Below are 22,908 nucleotides of genomic sequence, written 5' to 3'. Positions count from 1 at the left end.
GTCAGACACTTTGCAAAGACTATTTTCATAGTGAAGGAAACAGAATTCCAAGAAGAGACATGGTAGATGTTTCTGGAATGACAGGTTTATCTGGGCTGGGCTGTCTGAGCTTTGGCCATATTCTCTTGACTTACACTGCAGCAAAAGGGAAGGAAAGGGCAGGACAAGGCCGATCAACCCGGTTCAGATAAGAGGTGTCTCCTCCATAAGAATGTTGCCTGTCTTATGAGCCATCTCTGCAGCAATCTCTCTCCTGTGGTATTACTCCTGCTAGACTATAATCTATGTATGAGCCCACGTCAGCTGTTCAGGGGCTTCTAGGGTAAAGTCATTTCTACTGGTATGTAGAAAGATCCTGTTCCCTATTGACCAGACTTCATGTGGGGTGTGAGTGAGAATGACCCCATAGTGTGCGTCAATAGTTAAGAGTGATACGAGGTTGAGCATCAGAATACCGTCCCTAGGAGAGACCTCTATTTATTTCTCAGAGGGCTGCACAGGAAAGGGCAGCGATATGCCTGGAAGACATATTCTCTGCAGGTGATGATCAATAGGAAAAGGAGACAAGCAGCTCGTTAGCCACTTCTCTCCTTAGCAGCTTACTGGGCCTTGTCAAAACCGTCCAAAGCCACAGCCAGCTGTGTTGTCCTCATTATGGAAATGGGCCCACTAGAGCATTGCCCTCTTGGCTAACACTAGGCATTAACGCTGCAGGGATTCTTTCTGGTCCAGACCGCTGTGGTCAGCTGTGGGGCGGTGGGTTGTGCAGACAACCTGGTCCCGGTCGAGCAAAAGTCTGGAACACCTTCCATCCCATGCAGGCAGAAATCACCACCTACCAGGTCTCCGGAGTTCTAGGCCTTTGCTCGACCAGGACCAGGTTGTCTGTCTGTACAGCCCACCGTGCCACAGTCAGCTGCTCCGATTTTCAGAGCATTTTCAGGTTGACCTGTCTTCTGCTTCCTTCATGTTCATCTTTCATCTGAGTATACCAAGACATTAGTAATGAGCCTACAGAGGGATTTTTTTTTTCAAGTTTGTACCCTACCCAGGACATCCCTGCTCAGACAGAGGTTCTCAGTCTAGGTGAGCTCAGATTCCAGATTGGTGACCTCTGGGCTCCGTTGCTAAAACTACCTCTCTACCTCCCAGGAAGGGGAAGCAATTCAAGTTCCCAAGGGAACCCCTCAACGCCACGGCACAGGTACAACCTTTGAGCCTACCCAGTCCCATGTCTGCATCCCTTCCGATTTCTCTCCACCTTAAAAGGATATGTGGTACTGGCTTTTCCTCCAAATCCTCTTTCCTCCCTTCAGCCATAGAAGAAGGATCTTAAGACACGGAGTGAGTGAGCAGAGACGAGGACCCCATTCCGCAAATCAGCTGACTCTTTGCTAAGAGGCTCTGGGTGGATTTAGGGCACTAGGGAGGAGACTCTTGTCTTCCCACTGAAAATGTCACGCTTTAATGCCAGCCTTGGGAAAAACCAGAGCGCCGGGGAAGTAATCACCTATGGTGATTTTCAATTCCAATTTTAGGCTTAGCACTTTCCAAACATATCTCTAAATCAAAATTTCTTTCTTCCTCTGTAGAGAGATAGAGATCAATAATTTTGATCTTTTTAGAGTTGATTCGAAAGTTAAAGAAACCTGAACAGGATAAAGTTTATAACCTGTACACTGGAATTCAGACAAATGACTTGTGATGAAGTTTATAAAATTCATGATGCTTATGAAGTTGAAAAAAAAATCTCTGTAGTTACTGAGTCTGATCTCCTCTCTTCTCCAACCTTCTCTTTATACAAGTCTCCATCCACCCTCCCCTAGTACATCCCAATTTTGGGCTCTGTTCTTGGGCTGCAGTTGCGCGCGGCCACCTCTAGATGGAACTTTCTCACCAACTCAAAGCCAGGCCGACCAGAGCGCCCCTGGTGCAGGGTGGTGCGGCAAGGAGTTCCCGCCTTCTCTGCTCGTGGCTAGAGCCCAGCGGAACTACTTGGGCTATAGCCAGGAGGAAGGGGCTCGGGCTTTGCTTTTGGAGCCAGGCCAGTTTCCAGCCTCTGGATGGGAGGGAACCCTGAGGTTTCTGGGTTTGGGAGCTCTTCAGGAATTTTATGCCTTGATCTGGGCTCCTTGAATCCTCTCCACAAAAATAACAGTCGCTTTGGTTGCCTGGTCCCCAGTACCCGCAGTGGGGTTATACTCCACCTCCGGCTCCAGGGGCGCGGTAGAAGGCGTTCCCTGGCATCCACCGGTGTCCGAGCCCCAGGGCAGTACCTAGGGCGGAACAGCCGCTAGCGGGAGGCAAACTTTATGAGGAAGCACTCGGCTTGCCGGCGCTACTTTGAGCATTACTGAAAAGAAAGCAAGTGTCAGGATACTTGACATCTGTCATTTCTTCTTCACGCTCACCCTCCTCGGAGTTGTGCTCGTCGGGAGGGAGGGGGCCCTGGGTTCGCAAGAGCTGTTGTCCCTCTGGCTTCGGGTCGGCGGGGGTAGCCGAGCTCACTGCGCCGTGGCGCGGTTCTCCGACTTCTCCTCGCCATCCCCCTCTTCTCCCTATCTTCGAACCCCCCCTTTCTTTGTCGGGAGGCGGGTGTCAGGTGGGGCTGATATATAAAAACAAAACAAAAAACAGAACTCGGAGTTGACTCAGACTTGAATGTGAAGGGGTCCTGCCACTGGGGTGTCCCTGTCCCTACTCACGTCCGGGTCTCTGCCCCTCGGGGATCCCCCTCTCGCTTCCCGGGTGACTGGTTGGTGCGAAGCGATTGGCGATCCCGGGCGCGATCCTGGCCCCGGCTCCCCGCGCCGCGTGGGGTGAATGGCTGCGGGCGGAGGATCGGGAGGCGACGGGCGCAGACCAATCGCGGCCGCCGGTGGGAGTATTTGTTATTCACAGGGAAGAGACTCGCCGGTGGCTCGACCAGCTCAGCCCCCTCAGCCCGGAGACCAGCCACAAGTGCGGCCGTGGTGCTCGCCTCGCTCGGTGGCCAAGGCGGCGGCAGCGCTGATATGGAGCTGCGGGTCCCCCGCGGGCTTCCTCACCTCGCCCTCTGCGGGGAGCAGGGTAAGACACCCCGCCGAGCAGCAGGCACAGAAGAGGAAAGCAAGTGCAGAAGCAGAGCAAAAAAAAAAAAAAAAAAAAGCCCCCACCTCTCAACTCTCCCCCAAGCCTGAGCTGGCTGCAAAAGTAGGATCCCCCGATTTTATTACCGTTTCTATTTTTCTCCTCCCAAACCATGCAGCTGACAGCCAGGTGTTTGCTTTCTTCTCAGATTACTTTAATGGTTTGCCTTTTCTGAGGTACAAGTAGATGGTTTTGCATATCCGAGTCTGGGGAAAGAACTGGCGGGCGGAGAGGCGCGGATGGGGAGAGAGGGAGAGTGGGCACCAGGGGGCGAGGGGCTGGCCGGGCACTGGAGCTTGATTGGGTGTCTGTTGATTTTACGTTGCAAATAACAAGGCGGCCACCCCTCTTGTCTTCCCATGATTACATTCCAGTGAAGAGGTGCGGAATAGAGGGAGCTTAGCTTGGAATTCCCAAGCTTTGGAGGTGTGATTCCCCCAAAAGTTTAGACGGTGAATAGGAGATTGAAGGGTGACGGGAGTGGGCAGGCGCTCCTAGGATGCTCTAACAGGGCGTGCTGGCGGCAGGCTTTTAAATCGCTCTGCCTGGGATTGCCTGGCCTGAGTGACCTCCTGGACCTGCCCTGGCGGAATCTGGACTTGCTCGGCCAAGAAACCCAGGTACCTTGGTTATGCGAATCTAATGGGAGGGATTTCCGAAGTTAGCGGCTTCCGGAAGGAGTTGGGGTAACCCCTGCTTTCCTGAACTCTGGTTAGATGCATGTCTAACAAGGATCTGGGGGAAGATCCGGGGGGAGTGTCGCAGGAAAGCCTGGTGGTATAAGGGGTCCCCGAGACCCGCATCCCAGTGCAGCGCACACTCTGCCATGAGTTTGCGGTCTCCGAGTTAGCTCTGCTAGGTTGGGATTTCCTTGTCCCCTCCCCCAGAACCTTCCCTCCCACCCCCAGCTCTGGGAAAAACGCTGGAGTTCCGAGTCCTGTTGGGGGTGGGGGGAATAGGAGAGGACTCAAGGATCTAGAGTTTCCCAAGCCAAGGCAGACGCTCCCTGCAGCTCTTCGGCAGCACTCACGGTCAGAGTGGCCCCGGTGTCAGGCGGACCAGAGAGGGGTGTGGGTGCCTGCGGCCAGCAGGTGTGGCGGGGGCGGAGGCGCTCTCGGACTGGTGCGCGCAGGAGGCTGAAGCCCAGGGCGCAAGAGGGGTGGGGGTGAAGGGGGAACTGGGGCGGTGCCGGGGAGCCCCGGAAAAGCTAGAGTAACCGGGTCCTTCCCGGAGGCCCAAGGCTCTACCTCGCTTTGGGCTTATATGGTCCAAGGAACTGGGAGGAAAAAGGGAGATGGGGAAGGGGGGTGAGAAGGGGACCCCGGATGGGGTGAGTGTCTACTGCCTGAGATTTTAGAGGGAGACCTCTCAGCCACGAGGCCAGGGTGAGCCCATCTACTCATATGGCTCCGCGGTCCCTGGAGGTGCATACAGTTGTCGAAAAATATAACAGAATCATGCTTTCTCCAGCATCCCCCCAGCCCCAGTTGTCTGACACGCTTCTTTGGTGCAAATGAAATGCAGAGGCGCGTGCGAGTCACCCGTTGCGCAGGAAGGCACCCCCGAGCTTCCCTGAGGAATTGCTTCTAGCCCAAATTAAGGAGCCTGGCTTCCTAAGAAGTCGGTGTGCACGGGATAGTGGCGGTGTGTGAATTGCTGAAACCCAAGCCCCTCAGTCCTCCCCAACCCTCAGGGAGTTCCACCCCTGGAGGGAATACCTTATTAATCAATTGGAGGTGATCTTTTCCCATAGACCGGACAGTGGGAATCTCATGAACATCTGAGAATACACTAGGATCTTGGGCACTAATCCTCCGAGTGGAAGAATTGAAGACAGGGTTTGCGGTAGAGGTATTTGCAAGAAAAATTACTATCAGGACAAATGCATTCCGAGGACGATAGCTTGCATTTTGCTTGAAGGAAAAATGTAAAGAGAGAAAGAGCCACCAGCAGGTAGATCTTGGATAAACAGCTTATTACACTTGACTGTAATTTCCATTTTCCGTTATAAAACTGTTTGTCAATAATTGCAAATGGCTACAGGAACCACTTGAGTTTACCTTGGTCACTTGCTTGTGAATAATCTAGATAGAAGACAATCTCAGCTGTCTAAAATGCATTCTCTGGGTCTTAAAAATATATGGCTTGATAATTTTGCAAAGAGCCCCATTCGCCAGGGAAATGATTTTCTAATGCAATTTTCCTATCTCAGAGTCAACTACAGGTTGTACTACATCCGAGATAAAGAGAATATCTGCTCTTAACTAAGGGATGTGGAGACAGTTTAGGAGGGGAAAGCTTTCTAGGAGACATTTTCTCAGAATAAGGAAGATGCTAAGAACACAGCGAAATACTGTCTTGTAGGCTCAATTCATTCTATTTAGTTTGTGCTGGCCAGATCTGCCCTGTTGTGCGCCCCCGCCCCCTGAAAGTTATGGCTGATTGAACAGTTCTAACCATTCAGATCCAAAGGAAGAGGGAAAAGAATAAGCCCAGCTGAGCTGAACTGGAGGAGTGCAGGGGAAAGTTAGAGGTCTGGAGTGATGTGCTCTTTTCAGACTTGGCTGGGCAGGTTGAAGCTGCTTCCGGGCTTGTTTAATTGGTATTTATGCAGCAAACAGCCCAGCTGACATTCACATTGGCAGTATCAAGCGCCAATCTTTGTGTAAGAATGTTCCATTGTCTTTAGGGCATGACACACTGAATACAACACAGGCACGCTTGTGGCAGGAATGATATTTCCCCCCAGAAGTTTCTTTCTTTCTCAAGGTCTTCTCTTAGTGGGGCACATCAGGAGGACCCTTGCTTTAGTCTGTTAGTGCTATTGCTGTCTCAGTATCTTAGAAGATGTTGCATAAATTTATCTTTTGCTTAGATCTACAGCAAAAATCTAGCCACATCCCAGTGCCTGTTGAATAGGCTGGTTTTGAAAGGTCCAGAAAATTGTTTCTGCTTTTAGGACACAGCCTGATTGGGTATCACCAGACTCTCATACTGGGTTTGCCCACTCCATGTTGTACTAGGAGAGGCTGTAAGTCTTAGTCAATTGTATTGTATTTTTATTTCCATTTCAAGTCAAGAGAGCTTTTCTTTTTGTGTTAGGAATTTGGGTTTCAGTTTCTTCCTTCCTCTCTTCCTTCCTTCTTCCCTCCCTCCCTCCCTTCTTTTCTTCCCTCTTCTCTCTTTCCCTTTTCCCTCCTCCCTCCCTCTATTTCTTCTCTTCCCTTCTACTTATGGTTTCTTTGCTTTTAAGTTCTTGGTGCTTTGGCAAGTTGCAGTAGGCTCATCCGCTGGCTAGAAGGATGTTGAGCATAGTGTTGTCTCCCCTGGGTCCCATCGCTGCTGGGCTGATCTGAGGGGTACAGTGGAAAGAAGGTGCTTTGATAGGTACTCTTTCCTCTCTCTGGTTGTAACCCCAGTCTTTCCAATGGTGGTAAGATATTATGACTTTTCTTAGGAATCATTTTAAAAACACAAATGCTCGACTTGGAGGGAGATGATCATCAGGTTTTGACACCTGTAAATGTATCTGCTTTCTCCCTGGGGAGAACCAAGGCTAAGAGAAGCATCAGTCCTGTGGGCAGAAGGAGCCAGCTCTGTAAAGGGCAGGGAGCAGGTAAGGAGAAATGGAAAGAGGTAGGGAAAGCTCCAGATGATTCTGTAGAGGTTATTGAACACATATATTGCCGGTTGGTTTCCTACTTTCCCAGGCAATATAATGTATTCAGATACAAATCTTCTGGCTGGGTTTTCTGATGGTAGTAAGTCTTAGTGTGAAAAGGCTTATATTTGCTTACCACTTAAGTTTTCCTGTTTTTACTGCAGAAGAATGTCTTGTCTCTTAAGAATGTCCCTTTGGGTGCTGAGAGTGTCTGTGGCATTCAGGTCAGATACTGAGGTTACATTGACTTCCCTTTGTGCCTTCCAATTTTCCTTTGAGCTCTCCTTTTTGGTCTGGACTGTGCAAAGTTAATTCTTGGATACATGCCTGTTGCTAAGGTCTGACCCTCCACACTGCTCATGGGAAAGTGTTTTCCTCAGATCTAAGGATGATCTATGGGTAAAAGACTGGTTATTAAACCAATGCTATCCCTGTGCATTCTTAGATCACTTAACAATTTAATAAGTACTTTTTATGTGCGCTGTGACATTTGTGGTCACAACCTAGCAGGTGGGCAGAAGTTAGTTCCCACTTCAGAAAAACAACAACAACAACAACAACAAAACAGTGTAAGCAACTTACCCAGGGTCCTCTAGAACTCCAGGCATCCATCCTACTAACACCTCACACGGTCAGTCAGGTCAGTCTCCTGCCCAGAGGCTTTGGGACAGGGGACAGAATGTAACTGCAGTCCTGCATGTGAACTCTGGCCTCAGACTTTAGATGGGGATGTGATGCGGACCTAAAATCTACAGGAAATGAGACAGTGTGTAGGAGGTTCCGGTACACTGTCCTCACTCAGGAAGTTGGCTTCACCCTCTTTCCCTCTTGTGATCTGACACATTCTATAGACCCGGCCTACCAGTTCCTTAACTGTTTTTTTTTTTTCCATGCAATAGCTGTGTTATCTACAAAGAAGGATGTAAACTGAATTCCACTAAATCAGATTGTTTTTAAAATGCATGGAGTTTAGGTATTTAAAGGAAAGCTGTGGTGAATTCTTTTGTTATGCAAATAACCACCGTCTAATTTAACTGTTTAGTAGTTGAGCATCTTTTGGATCCGATTCTCTTAGTATCTTCCCTGCTAGTATAAGTGAGCTTTTAGGACCTTCTCTCACTGATGGGGGTGGGTGTTACTTGCTTGCAAACAAAACCAGTTATTTGTGCTCAGTTGACAAAGCCTTGGTCTCCAGGATAGCCCATTTTGCTAAAAAGCAGAGAGATATACAATGAGAATGCTGCTTTTTCCGAGAAAAGTTATATATCTTGGCTAATGGCGTTTCTGGCAGTGCTACATCCTGGATGGAGGAAGGCAGGCAGGTGATCTGGATTAAACCCCTTAGGTGTTAGTAGTCTTGTTCAATTGGCAACAGCTGGCCAGGAAACCAGATTTGAAGTTTGGAAGTTTGAATATTTATTTCTCAACCCTTTGAGGGATTCAGAAATATCCCTTCTAGAAATAACCTACAATTGTCCCTTATTGTTTCTTGTGCTAACCATTGAAAAACATGTACAGTTATAAATGATTTCTGTGGAGGGGCTGGGCTGCTCCCCTTACTGGACTGTCTCCACCAGTATCTGCACTGCTGGGGCTGTCGCAAAGAACAGGGTCCACCTTGGGGGTTGATGATTTTGGGGGTGCTGCTGTTTGCTATGTCTGGGCTCAGGGCTGAACCCATTTTATTTGAGTTGTTTTCCCCCTCTCACTTAAACGGAGTTAATAATAAGAGATACTGTTATGTGCAAAGGTTTCATTTTGACATGCAGAGAAAATAAAACGTGGCCCTTTTGCCACAGGCTTGTAACTCAGTCAGGGAACTTGCTTGTAAAGACTGCCAGATGTGTAGGACAGACAGCCAGTGTCAGTGGTACAACACTTAGAAGGGACAAAGAAGGGGAGGGAGTTAGATGAGTCCATGAACTCAGCATTTCCACAGAACAGGACTCACACTTGCTGTAAGAAGTCCATCAGAAACCTGCTTTTAGTTCCAGCACTTGGGAGACAGAGGCAGACAGATCTCTGAGAGTTTGAAACCAACCTGGTCTACAGAGTGAGTTCCAGGACAGCTAAGGTCACATAGGGAAAACTTGTCTTAAAAACTAAAAGCTGAAGGAGGAGGAGGATAAGGAGAAGGAGGAAGAGGAAGAAGAAGAAGAAGAAGAAGAAGAAGAAGAAGAAGAAGAAGAAGAAGAAGAAGAAGAAGAAGAAGAAGAAGAAACAAGCCCAGGTCAGCTTGGAAGAAAAGCTATTTGACTTCAAATCAAATACAGCACATGAAGCAAAGCTGTTTGGATCTGTAGCTCAGAAAGGTCAATATTTCTTTAAAAATATTGATTCCAATGATGAGTTTGGATTAAAGTCCACAAGAATTCTAGGAGAGCTGGATTAAGCAATATAAGATTATGTCATGAAACACAAAGTTTGCAGTCATTTACTCTTCCGCACACATTTCATATATGTATTTTCCCTTAGAATTTAAAAGGGAAACTGAACCTATCAGGTCTATGATTTTCAATGCAATGGATCAGACTCTGAAGTTACTTCAACATTTAAGTATTTATCTGATTTTACTTTTCAGTAGACAGATTTCAGTGATCACTTCCTAATCTGGGTGGACAGTCAAAAAGATGCTTTGCTTCAGTAGAGAAGGAAGAACAGGCCAGGTCAATGCCTGGCTGCTGAGCATGTACCATACATACACATATACATACAGTTTTGCAGTGTTTGCCTCTTGGTAGCTTCTGTCTCCCCTTACAGGTAAGAAAACCAAGGGTTGGAGAGCTTGTATGCAATTAATTCCATGCCTCAGAGGAGGAAACCCAAGCAAAACTCCAGCAAACTGTTCCATAAAGGATAGTCCAAGTGGAACCTCTCGTTTTCTATTTCACTACCTTTGACTGCTAACCCAAATATTCCTGTCTTGTTGCTCTCCATTCCCCCAAGCTTTTCTTTTAGATTAGAACTCTGAACGGATCTAGGAGATGCTAAAGAGACTAAACATTAATGTAAATGCCAATAGTTAAAAACAAAACTAATTTTTATTATTTCTAGGACTAAATCTAATGGGATGAACGTCATGCCTCATGAGTAGATGTGGACGTATGACCAGATAAAGTCTGTGTTTGTCTGTAGCTGAAAACTGTTTATTCTCTTGGATATGTCACAGTGTTTGAGATGGCTTCATTATAATGAAGAAAGGCTTTGAAGCACAGCCCCTAGCCTTGAAATTTCTCCTTCATTTGGCTGTTTAGATGAGGGTTGGCTACCTTGGACTTGGTCTTAAAGTCCCAACCAGTGGTCCCAGTTAATGACATTTACCATGATGTTACTATTCTTCCTAGTGAGACTGTAAAACGTAGCACTCTCTGTACTCACCAGTAATTAATTGTACATTCAGTTTCATCTAGGAAACACAGGTGGGCTTCCTCAATGTTTCCTTTTGGAGACTGCTTCAGGTCAGACTGTTATGGACTCTCAGAGGAAAGCAGCTGCCAGGTGACTCTAGTATTGAGAAAATCAGGAATGGACTACATATTTGGGGCAATGTAGAGGGAATCAAGGCTCAGCATGAACCAGGGGACAAGGAGCATTTTGTGCAGGTAATCTGGATAGCACTTAGCAGAGGGGTCAGGGCTTGGCTGGGGCTCCCAGTGCACAGGAAGGAAGTCAGTATACAGTGGCCGGCTAAGAGCTTCTTTTCAGACCCGGAAGTGAAAAACAGCGCAAGTTTCTCTGAAGGCACTTGGGCATATGCTCAGTTGTCCCCCAGGGAGGCACCATCCTTTTTTTTCAGGACAAAGAAGATGGAAAGAGAATTTTATGAACTGGAACTTGAACGAGTGAATGGGAAATGCAAGCAGATGTTGGTTGGCTAGGGTGGAGGGAAATGGTCCAGATTTCAGATTTCAGGTCCAAGTGTAAATAGGTTAGAAATGAACATTAGATTAAGCATCCTGCCAGAATACATTGTTGCTGCTTATTCTCTTCATTATGTGTACATTTCAAGCCTCAGACTCCCTATGTTAAGTCAGTTTTCCTTCAGTTAAACTTCTTCAAAATTGTTCTGTAAGGATCTTGTGGAATTCAAGGACAAGGTCTCCAGAATGAAGTTTCCTTTCCACTTGCCTGTGGATGCTTTCAGCTCTGGGTTATTTCTAGTCTTGATGAAATGACTGTTTTCTGCACCGAGTCAGACAAAATTAAGGAGCTTTCCAGTCTCCAGCTCTGATGTGTTCCTAGTGATTCTCAGATCAAGGTGTGTTTACTTCAGAATTGCAAGCGAGCCCATTGCTTTCACCCTAACAGATTAATTGAGAACTCTGACAATAGTAACAGGAAGATCTTCACACATAACCCTCCCCATGTGGTTAATTTTTGAGTCTTTGTTTCATTACCAGAGAATGGTAGGATAATTGATATGAGGTAGCTGATATTTTATGCTAAATGTTTCTTCAAGCTACAAGATATTTTTCAGATCTTTTGATGGCTTGTCTCTCCCTTCCTTTCTTCTCTCCTTTCTTCCTCCCTCCTTCCTTCTCTGTGATTTACTAGTCAGTGTTTCTCACTGGGAAATTGGGGATACTAAAAAAACAAAAGTCATTAACAGATGACTGTCTTGTTTTGTTGAACACATCATAGAAAATAACCCTTCATTATCTTGTGGACAAGATTTAAATGCTAAATTTATAGAGTTGTAAAAAATAAAGGAGATTTGAGAAGAAATAATGTCATCAATCACAGGAATTTTACCTTTCTGGAAATAAGACTTATTGAAATAAAATGATAAATAAAAATATGCTCTGGCATGAAAGAAGTGAGCAAGCTGCTGATACTTTTCCGTTTCTCTTGCTCTGAACATGCCATCAATCTCCCTGCTTAGATACAGTGCAGCCAGGTGTTCAGAATCACAGGGGACCAAAAAAGAGTTAGTTCTTAGTGAATAGGAGAAATAAAAAACTTGGTTCAGACAGGGCTTAAGTATATGAAAAATACAGCCTTACTGAACTGAATTCCCCCGCCCCTTTTCTTTCCTCTTTTCCCCAGGAATAATTCTGCTACAGGGCTGAATTCAAGGACATGAATTGTTGACCTCATCTCAACGTCAGAACCTCAGATGTTATTCTAATTTATTTGCAAGCCAACTTTATGTGGACATAAACTTGAATGGAGGATCTGTTGGAAATTCACTGTGAAGTTCAAATCAAGAAAACTTCCTGAAATCCTTAAAGCCTTCCCCCATGGGCCCTGATGGTAGCCTTCAGAAGGTGCAGCCTCAGGTGGTCCCCCTTCTTCTGCTGTGGCAAGAATAAACTTTGGGTCTCTGATTGCAATACCACCTGTGGAGAAAATGGTATGCGAGGGAAAGCGCTCAGCCTCTTGCCCTTGTTTCTTCCTCTTGACTGCCAAGTTCTACTGGATCCTCACAATGATGCAAAGAACTCACAGCCAGGAGTATGCCCATTCTATCCGGGTGGATGGGGACATCATTTTGGGGGGTCTTTTTCCTGTTCATGCCAAGGGAGAAAGAGGGGTGCCCTGTGGGGAGCTGAAGAAGGAAAAGGGCATCCACAGACTTGAGGCCATGCTTTATGCAATCGACCAGATTAACAAGGACCCAGATCTCCTCTCCAATATCACTCTGGGTGTCCGGATTCTTGACACATGTTCCAGGGACACCTATGCTTTGGAGCAGTCACTAACCTTCGTGCAGGCCCTGATAGAGAAAGATGCGTCTGACGTGAAGTGTGCTAATGGAGACCCACCCATATTCACCAAGCCTGACAAGATTTCTGGTGTCATAGGTGCTGCAGCAAGCTCCGTGTCCATCATGGTGGCTAACATTTTAAGACTTTTTAAGGTAGGTAAAGACATTGCCTCTTTAACCATTGTGAAAGAATCAGCAATCTTGGTGACTTCAATTGCGGGTTAAAGAAGAGAGTGGAGATGAAGAGGCCCGTTAAGTACTGTGTCGCTGGATTCCTCAAGTGGGGCATTCTGTGCTTGTGTTTCTACCAGTGACACTTTAGTTCCTTAAGCTATGATTAAATGCATGAATCCTGATTGTGTCTTTCCAAAGAGAATGTTGGTACGTTCTGTGAAGTATTTGGTCCTTGCCGTCATGTGATAACCTCTTCAGGGAGGCTCGATTTGAGTCAAAGCAAGCATCTTTACACAATGATTGACCCTTAGCACATTTACCAAACAGAACACTTCCACTTTACCTGAGGTACATGTGAGATAATTTACTTGGTGAAACTTCTTCAAGGTGGGATGCTCTGTTATGACAAAAATTCCTGTGTGAAGAAACAGTATTTATTGCTAATGTGTAGTAGGGAGTGACACTCCAGGAGATGAGATGGTCATAAAGTTGTCAGGCTTATTATAACTCGAATAGAGCAGAACCTCACTAATTCAGAACACTGCGATACAGACTGGAAATATAATTACATGTAATTCTTATTGAGTTAATAGCTCAAATTTAGCAGGAAGAAATCAAGACATTTTGATTTAGGTTTGATGATCTATTATCTGTACACTTTATAATATTGACTAAAATTGCCAGTATAAAATAATATATGTGAAAACACTTTGAAAGTAAAAAGTACCATAAAAATAAAGTTATTGTAATTCACTGTTTTTATTAACTTTCTCATCTTATTTATTAATATCCATTATGTAGTCTTTTGAAATAGACATGATTCTTTAAGTTGAAAATACTTTTCACTCTGATTTCTTACTCGTTGGGACTTGGCTTTTCCAACTGAACCTGAATTAATGAGGCTTCATTTTATATTATGAAAAACTAGTCCTATGCATACAGATTTAATGTTGGACTGGTGACAGAGTGGCAAAAATGAACAAAGCAATGAAAAACTTCACAAAAAGAAGGATGAAAGGGTTGACTCAAAGGTTTTCTGGCCTGGGAAGATGTCTTGGGGGACAATCTAGCTTGGCCTAAGTCTCATATTGGAACCCTCTGTGACATTCCCCAAGAGGCTGCACAGCCTCTGCATGAATCCCCTTCATTCAGAGACAAGAATGCTAAGTGGTGGTGTAATGGCTGTTTTCAGATTGATGACACTGCATCAAATGAGGAGGTTGCTCTCTGCGTCTCACTCATAGAAGCCTTGTGTGTCTAAGGCATTTTGAAGAGGTACAAAGAGGCCCTAGGGAGCCTGGGAGACACTTTAGCAAGACATTAGAAGAATCTTTTGGCAGTGGGAGGACTTAAGGAGAACTGGCAGCCACAGGTCTCTCACTCTCCATCTCTGGGAACTTTTAAGGCATGATAGGCTGTTGTAAATGGTGCCACTGGGGTGGGTGCCTGCTCTCATCATCAGAGGCAAGGCTCAGAGCCAGAAGTCCTTCAGGACCCTCCCCCACCTATAGGCTCTAGGGCTCTTCCCAGGACTTCTGATTCATGCCTCATGCTGTTTCCTGTTCATGGCTCCAGTGTAGACCAACCATACTCGCCTTCTCCTTTGTCTGATTCAATCTCCCTCCTCCCTTGTTTTAAAACATTTCTTTTGAGTTCTTAAGTCAGTGACTGTGGTTAAGACAAATCCACTATTAGAGGTGAGGAAAACCCTTGTGATGATATTCTTCCTTAAGGGAATATGTATATATAAATTTCTGTTCCTATCATCCTACAGCTGCTTTTAGACATTGGTTTTTCTGTAGTCTGGTTACCACCCAAAAGCACACAAGGATTTGAAGAGTTGGGTGAAGGAGACGAGGAAGACCCTTACCTGAGATGCTCAAAGCTTATTTATGTTATTTTTTGTCACAGAATGAACTTATGTATAAGACAGTGATAAAAATAATTCTATATTAAATTTCTGGGTTTCTTTAGTGAGAAAAGGCAGGTGAAGTGTGCTTGGTTGTAACCTTTGATTCCTAGACTGCTGAAGGAAATTTCAAGCTATGCAAAAGGAGAGCTTCTATTTTTATAAAGCAGAGCTTGGCCTGTCTCTGCTTGGTTCTTCTCTCATTAGACAATTATTTTGATATTTTTGGATACTCAGAGAAGTATTTTATTTGATGGAGTAGATCACTCTCGGTCCTTTAAACACAGTCAGTGTTCCAAAGAACCTTGAGAGAGACAATTGCCTGCACACATTAGGGCTTCCCTCGATACCCCTTGATGGACATGTAGGGAGGAGGACACTTTTAGCCAGAAGAGGGCAGTGATAGTGGTAGATGACCTTACTACTGCTAGCAGGCTGCTACAGAGAGACATTATCCTAACTAGGTTACTAGATTTGAAAAAAAAAATGATCTCATTCAAAAGTCAACCAACAAAGGATATGTGTAGATGCTCACCCCATCTTCCAGCTGAATCAGAAGCACAAGAATGCAAATTAAATAATTTCAACTGCTTGTTGCCTTGCCTCCATTCAGAGTAGTGTGACTTATGTGCAGCCTTCAGCTTGTACTTCACAGTGACTATAATTAGGAGATAATGGTGGCTGCTCATGGGAAGGAAAATGGCCTGCTTTAGTGTGGATGACTTCTGCTTACGTTCACATGCCAGGATTCACATGAAGTAGTGTCACAGTTATCAAAGGAATGATTAACAAACTGTTACATTAGAGACTGGGCTATGGTTTCATTTTTGAAAAAAAATATTATTTTTCTTAAGGCAATGCTGTGATCACATGAGTGGAAGCAAGTTTTAGGAGTGAATCTAGGGCCATTTGTAGCCCTGCAGGATAGCATGTGACCCACAGAATCTGATACACAGAAATCCATGAGTCAAACTTAACTCCTTGTGGTCCTTGTGGGAAGTGGTGTTCTTCCATCTTGGTTTCTCTTATCAAATGAGAAAATTCAGTCCCTTAACTTAGAGGAGAGCTAGAGAGGGAGTGGGGGCCAGACTTCCTGGAAATAGGAAAAGCCTATACACCATTGAGTCTCCAATGGAAGGAAGGTTCTCAGTCTGAGGGTAACTCCAGCTTACACCAGTGTTCTCAAAACCTCCAAGGAGAGGTTTTAACTTCAGGGCCTGTGAATAAGTAGAATTTTTTGTTTTTCCCTGTTTTCACCAAGAGGAGTGGCCATGACTCAACATCTGTCAAATATGTTTGGAATGGAGGTAAGCTTGAAAGTCATAGAATCAGATTTTTAATGCTTTGAACTTTATAGAAACATTACTATGCATGCATGCACGTGTGTGTGCGTGTACACACACACACATACACACACACACACTGATATTAGGAAGAGCAGTTGTCTAGGTGACTTCTATGGCAAGTTAATAGGTTTAGATGATGTGTGATTGTGAAGTAGCAGAGCTATAAATGACATGTCTAGGATTCTGAATCTTTGAAAATTCGGTGAATTTTTCTGAAGCTTCAAAATTAGGGGTCTTTGGGAAACTTTAAATGAGGTGCCTAGAACTGAAATTTGTTTGTTTGTGAGAATCTCAAATAGTTTTCTTTCCTTGGAACATTTCTCATCCTTTTTGAATGGGAGGAAATCAATTTCTCAAAACACTAAATGTATGTCTCACTTTAAGTAAAGATTGAGCTTTCTAGGTTAAAGGTGACACATTGCTACCAGAGTAACTCCCATTAATGTCCACAAAGACACATGGGTTACAAGAGGACAGTGTCAGACGCAATTTCTCTTTCTCCTGTTTGGCTAGTTACCTGGATTGTTAATTTTCCATTGTTGAAGAATAGGGCTCAGATAGCCTGTGGTGTATCCTTCTAAAGCAATCAAATGAAATGTCAGTAGAAATTATTCGCGTGTGGGCCAGATGATTTCTCCACATGTGGGTTTGTGCTAGTTATAAATGACTAAAATTGATCTTCATGTTAAGTCAATGAAATACAGAGGATTGTCTCATTCTTCTGCAAGTCTTGGTCTGCTTTGCAATGTTTATGAAGACATCTTTTCCTTGTAGAGACTCAGTTCTACCAATGGCTAAAGTCATGTGCCCTGTGAGTTATTTATTGCACACAGGGTTTTTTTTTTTTTTTTTAATTAACTGTAAACAATGAAAGACAAATCTGCCATATTTAGGCTCATCTGGTTAGGATGGATGGATAAGTGAGCATACTAAATAAACCCTGCAGGAGGCAACAGCTTGTGTAAATCTTGTTTGTCAGTAGATAGACAATGGGCCTTGGAAAGTGGACTCCATCACACAGTCTTTCATTTTGAAGCAACTTTGAGAAGGAGCTCGTCCTCTTTAGGAAGGAGATGGACACTCACTTACACTGGTGTTAGTACTGGCATCAGATGAGAAAGTGCTGGGCTGGAGAGATGGCTTAGCCGTTAAAGGCTAGGCTCACAACCGAAAATATAAGAGAAAGTGCAGTTCAGATGTGTAGCAGTGAGATCTATGACCCATGTAGACTCATTAAAGCCTCTCTCCTCCAAACAGGTTAGAAGCTACCATCCCCCTCCACTGCAGGACAAAGGCCCCACCTTTGATCTGCAAAATCTTCAAAAGATGTTCAGTGGTTAGGAGCACTGACTGCTTTTCCAGAGGACCTGAGTTCAATTCCCAGCAACCACAGGGTGGCTCACAACTATCTGTAATGGGATCTGATGCCCTCTTCTGTTGTGTCTGAAGACAGACAGCTACAGTGATCTCACATACAAGTAAATAAATCTTAAAAATAATCTTCGAGCTTTGCTTAGTTAGGTTAACAGAGAAGCAGCCTGTACTCTCTCTTGGCATTTGTTCCACACTGTTGTAGTTGTTTATCTTTCTGTATCTTCCACCAAAGTAAGCACTAAGAGGGCAGGATCCATTTCCGTGTCCTTGGTATTTCTAGCCCCTAGTCTCACCCTAAGAACCTAATAAACATGTGAATGAATGAATGACTGAATCAAACATCCCAGTCCCAGATACTGGAGATTGTATTTTGTTAAATAGGAAAATAAAATCAAGTTTTATTTTCTATGTATACTCTTAGGGAAAGAAGCAGAAGGGAGAGTAAGAGAAGAAAGAAGAGAGCAGTGTATTTTGAGTTTCTATTTTCCCATGCTTCCTCATAATTCTGTGTATTCACATCTTCTTTAGATAGACTCTTAAAATTGAAAATTAAACAAGTAGTATACAGCAGTTCATTTCCATTTTGCAAGATTTAAGTAACAAATAACAGTCTGAAATGGAAAGAGTCCACTTCCCAGCACATCTATTAATAAAATGACACACGCAGACATGATTTTATTTATAGATATGCCTTATGACTTTTTTCCCACTTATGCAGGATAGACTTCTATGTTGGTTAATGCAGTAGTAATTCTCAATTCTGAAAGTCAGAGTTACCTGGATAGATGAATGCTCAAATTCTTACCGAATACAAAGAAATTGGGTGAAGCCCTACCTTCGTAAATCTTAAAATGCTCCCAAGGGATTCTGTGTTGGTTTAGGATTGGGAAGTTACAAGATTTTAGTGGCTGGTGGGCTTTAATTATGGTTAGACAATACTTTATTTTTACAAATCCACAATAGGGAAGTAATCAGAGATTCTTTCTTTCCATTTCATTTGAAAAGGTTGTAACAATACCAGGGCCTCACCCAAACACCATTAGCTCGACAGGGCTTTTTTGCATCATGGAACCCTTTCTTGGACCAATAAAGAGGCTGCATTAGGAATAACCAAACCCATCTCTCTGTAAGGCTGTCTCATGTGGTACAGGCATGTATCACAGACCAAGGCTCTTCCCAGCATGAAGTAACTTAGAGCCAGGGTCCTTGTCCTAAGCCAAGCTGTGAAAGGAGCATCATGTTTCCTGCTTTGTGGAATAATAGATTTAAAAAATCTATTTCTAAGCTTGGTGAATTTAAATCATTTTTACTCTTCTGAGGCCCCAAATAGCCTGAAATCCTACAGTGAATACTGAAGACATCTTAAGAACTTACTTAGTGGTTAATGCCTGTCTTTTGGGCTCTTTGAGCAATGAGGACATTTTAAAAGTAGTGAAGAAAGAGGCATTCTAAGAGAATGGCTTGTGATTAGATAAATACTACTTTTCAAAATTTTTATTTAAGAAGTGGTCTGCAAACCTTTCTGGAAAAAGTTAGAATAGAGATAAATAAATCTACATAAAGAAAATACTTTTCTACACGTTTTCCCTAAAGATGGCAATTTAAAAAGTTTATTTTACAGGATTGCTTATTTATTTATTTATTTATTTATTTATTTATTTATAGCCAGTTTTGGATTTACAGAAAAACTAAAGATTTCAGCGATTTTATTTGGCTTTCAGCACAGGTGTCTCTCATAGATTTTTCTTTTATATTATTTATTTATTAACCACCAAAGGCTACCTCTTCTTAGAGGCTTAATCCTGGAAGGCTGTCTGGTGGCTCCGGTTCAGTGGCTCTCAAACTCAGCTTGCATCAAAATCACCCTGGGGCCTTGTTGAAACAGATTGCTAAGCCCACCTTCGGAGTTTCTGATTCAGTAGGTCCAGGAACAGTCTGAAAACTGGCATTTCTAAAAGGTTCCCAAGTTTGCTGATGTTGCTATTTCACAGCCCATGCTTTGAGAACCAATGCTCCACATAAATTGCTTGCTGGCTGACTTAGCAAGTCAAAGGATGCAAAACAGAAATGAGATTTAACCATGTTCTGTCTTATAGCAGCCTTTTGTCTTTCGACACGCATCTGGTTGATCTTCTCTTCCTACCGGTTATAATCACAGCAGCAGCTGCTGCGGGGGTCTCTCTTTACTTGTGTGCTCCTTTGCAAGTTGTGTGTGTGTGTTTTAACTAAATCGTGCATTGCTCAGGAGTCATGATCAGTGTCATGATCACAACACATGGGTTTTGAAAGCAGGGTCATCCAGATTGCCATTTTTACTTGTAAGACTATAGAGAAAACTGATTTATTTAAGAGTGTAGACTGTAAGATGCACATTAACTGGGTGTTGAGAACAGTAAGAAGCAAAAAGGCTATGATTTGCCTCAGCCTTCAGCAATTTGTTTTCAGAAGCCATGACAGCTACCTCCTGATTTCCATTATGCAACAGGATTGCAAATAACACTCTGCCATCTTCTTGATCAATAGAAGGTCACTAGGAGCTGTTCTTCTCCCACGATGGGGGAAAGGGCTTATTTATCCAGTTAATTGATATAACACATTATCTGGCAAAGGAAGGAAACATCGTTTTTAGCAGCAATGGCAGGAGAGACTTTTCCCCTACTCCTAAGCATTCTTAAAAATATGAGCACAACGTAACTAACACTTGGTAACAGGAAGGAGTCTGGGCATAGCTTTGTCCACAGACCCTTTGATTTATTTCCAGAATGTGGCCAGGCTCTTCAGTGTTCCTGTATTAGATTCAGAAAACCAGGGGCTGGAGAGATGGCTCGGTGGTTAAGAGCACTGGCTGCTCTTCCAGAGGTTCTGAGTTCAATTGCCAGCAACCACATGGTGGCTCACAACCACCTGTAATGGGATCCGATGCCCTCTTCTGCAGTGTCTGAAGACAGCTACAGTGTGCTCACTGTACATAGATTCAGAAAACCAGTAGGTATGTGTGTTTGGTGATGGCCACTGCTGTTTTTAAAGCTTTTGCAAAGTGCCTGCTAAGTACTGGGAAGCCGATTTCCCTGAAGTACTAGCCTATTGGCTGGCTGAAGCTTTGGTGAAGCTTCTCCATATCTCCCACCTCACAGTGCCACACATGGCCCGTCTGGCTTATGGGTATGACATGCTTACACCATCAGTTCCCTCTTGACAATTGCATTTATTAGCATCTTCAGTGCATTGGTGCTTATGTTGCTCTTAGAACAATTGCCACAATCTGGTCTTGCAGAATTCTTATATACTTGTAACACAGATATGATCTTTATTCTTATAATATGCTATCTATTTAAATGATGGGTTATTGTAATGACTTCTTTAGGGATACTCATAGTCTTTTGAATAAAACAGATGAATATGAATTAAATGAAACAAGTCAGGCTCTATAGTCAGACTTGCTGGCTTCGAAATTTGATGTTTATTAGTTGTGTGAGCATAAACAAGAGGATTAATCTCTCTACAGACAGTTTGCTTACATAGAAAGTTGACAGTAATCATCTTTCCTTCAGAAGCAAATCTCTGATCTCCAATGATCACTATACATCCAGTGAGCACATAACATCATTTGTTATGATGATGTTGAAGAGGAAATTGTCCACCACTATCAGGTGTTTTGCGTTGTACCTCTCATCCAGTCTCTCAGCCATTTGTACTGAGCCTGTCATGTGAATACAGTGTATTAGCATATAGCCACTGGTCAAGAAATAGAAAAATAAAAACGTAGGTCAGTTGAATCTTGGCATATGGCATAGCTACCATATGGTCGAGATTTTTACTGGGAATTCATTGGCTCCATATCTTGCTAGGTGAGTTGAGAAAGTAGTGTTCTGAAATCCACGTGTAGGCTCTATCTTAATTGGGGATTTATTGCTGTGAAGAGACACCATGTCCAAGCAACTCTTATAAAACAAGCATTTAATTGGGGCTGGCTTACAGTTTCAGAGGTTTACTGCATTAGCATCGTAGCAGGAAGCATAGGGATGCAGGCAGACATGGTGTGGAGAAGGAGCTGAGAGTTCTCTTATCTTGATCAGAAGGCAGCTAGAAGACTGTCTTCCCCAGGCAGTCAGGAGGAGGCTAGATCACATGGGCAGAGCTGAGCATATCTGTGAGACCTCAAAGCTCAGCCTTTCCAGTAAGACACTTCCCGTAAAAAGACGATACCTCCTCCAATATGACCACATCTCCTAATACTGCCACTTTCCATGGGCCAAACATATTCAGACCACCACAGGCCTAAGAGTCACTTTATTTTAAAAAATTAGCAAGCCAAGGAAATGATTAGGTGAGCTAAAGATAACTTTTGCTAAATTTTAGTAGCATTTGTGTACTTGAACAAATTTCCCCTTAGGACTCAGTTTTGAAAACAAAACAAAACAAAACAAAACCCTAAACAAACAGCAAGTTAATAACATTTTGGCTGGGCCTAGACCTTCTTAGAACCCCAGGACTTCTGGTGGAATTGTGGTTGAGGGCGAGCAGCTGGCTAACCCTTGGGATGGGCAGCAGAAGTAAGCTCATTTTGGATGTGAATTCCCCCCCCTTTTCATTTTAATTTTAGTCTTTTACTTTGTTTGGTGTGGTGACCTATGGATTGAAATAGTAGACTCACGCTGGACAGTGGTCGCTATTCCTTGTTGAGGGAAGAACTCTTTTGTTGTAGAGATGTTCTGGGTAGTGCTTCTTCCTGACACTGACATCATAAACAAAGACACAGGAAGAGTTCAGAGGCACTCGCTCTACAGATCCTACTCCAGGCAGGATGATCAGAAGGAGACTGGGACTCAGAATATTAAATTGTGGTTCATACTGTCACTATCTTGTTCAACCTATTTAAATGGGAATAACTAAGCCGAACATTCATTATGCTCTGCTAAGTTGTCATTTTGGTGAAATATGTATAATTTCATGAGATGAAAAAGAATTTCATAGCAGAAGAGAATGTCTGTAAACAATACAGACTCACCTGGTCTGAGTACAATGGACCTGTGTAAGACAGAATGCTATATTATATACTTATGTACCTGTGATTGCATAAACACCTCTCAGGCATCAAAGGGTCACTAAGTGAGTCATGCTTAAGAGGTCCCAGTCTGTGTTATTCTATTGAGCAGCCCAAGCTAACTAAAGTATCTTGCCTAATACCTTTGGTTTGCTAGGGTGAAGTCAAACAGGTTGCCCAGTGACGTGGTCTTTATTGTGTCATCTCATAGGAATGAGATGTCACTGTTAATAAGTTGTTAAATTTATTTTAAAGCAATTCTTTGACATATAATTTTGCATTATAAAGTACAAAAGCAAATGTATATATCATGGGGAGGTGGATATGCTTGCTTATTTTACATAAAGATTTAATTTTTCAGTGACTATTTAATACTGTAGGATGCGGAGTGTCTTCAGTGCTTTGTGGAGTTGACTGACATTTTGTAACTGTTAATGATGAGTGGTGCAACTGGCAGAAATATTTACTACAAACCATTCTGAGGTGTGTTTACAGTCACTTCAGAAGTTGTTAGAAAATATGTTCAAATCTCAAACCAAAATTTATTTATTTTAACTTTTTTTT

At 43.6% G+C, this 22,908-nt stretch overlaps 1 protein-coding gene across 4 annotated transcripts in view; it reads left to right on the top strand.

The window, feature by feature from the left end:
- Positions 1-2,873: 2,873 nt before the first annotated feature.
- Positions 2,874-22,908, top strand: part of Grm8 (glutamate metabotropic receptor 8) — an 804,058-nt gene continuing 784,023 nt past the window's right edge. For 2 of the 4 annotated variants that reach the window (XM_031381309.1, XM_031381311.1), the window contains exons 1-2: positions 2,874-3,069; positions 11,837-12,650. In XM_031381309.1, the coding sequence (XP_031237169.1) occupies positions 12,141-12,650 (510 nt within the window). In that variant the 5' untranslated portion in view covers positions 2,874-3,069; positions 11,837-12,140. Of the gene's footprint in view, positions 3,070-3,362; positions 3,750-11,836; positions 12,651-22,908 lie in introns of those variants that run through there. The other 2 variants (XM_031381308.1, XM_031381310.1) reach the window with 1 other exon arrangement.

This window comes from Mastomys coucha, unplaced genomic scaffold (genome assembly GCF_008632895.1).
Source record: "Mastomys coucha isolate ucsf_1 unplaced genomic scaffold, UCSF_Mcou_1 pScaffold20, whole genome shotgun sequence".
NCBI classification, from domain to species: Eukaryota; Metazoa; Chordata; class Mammalia; order Rodentia; family Muridae; genus Mastomys; species Mastomys coucha.
This window is presented reverse-complemented; position numbering and strand designations above follow the sequence as displayed.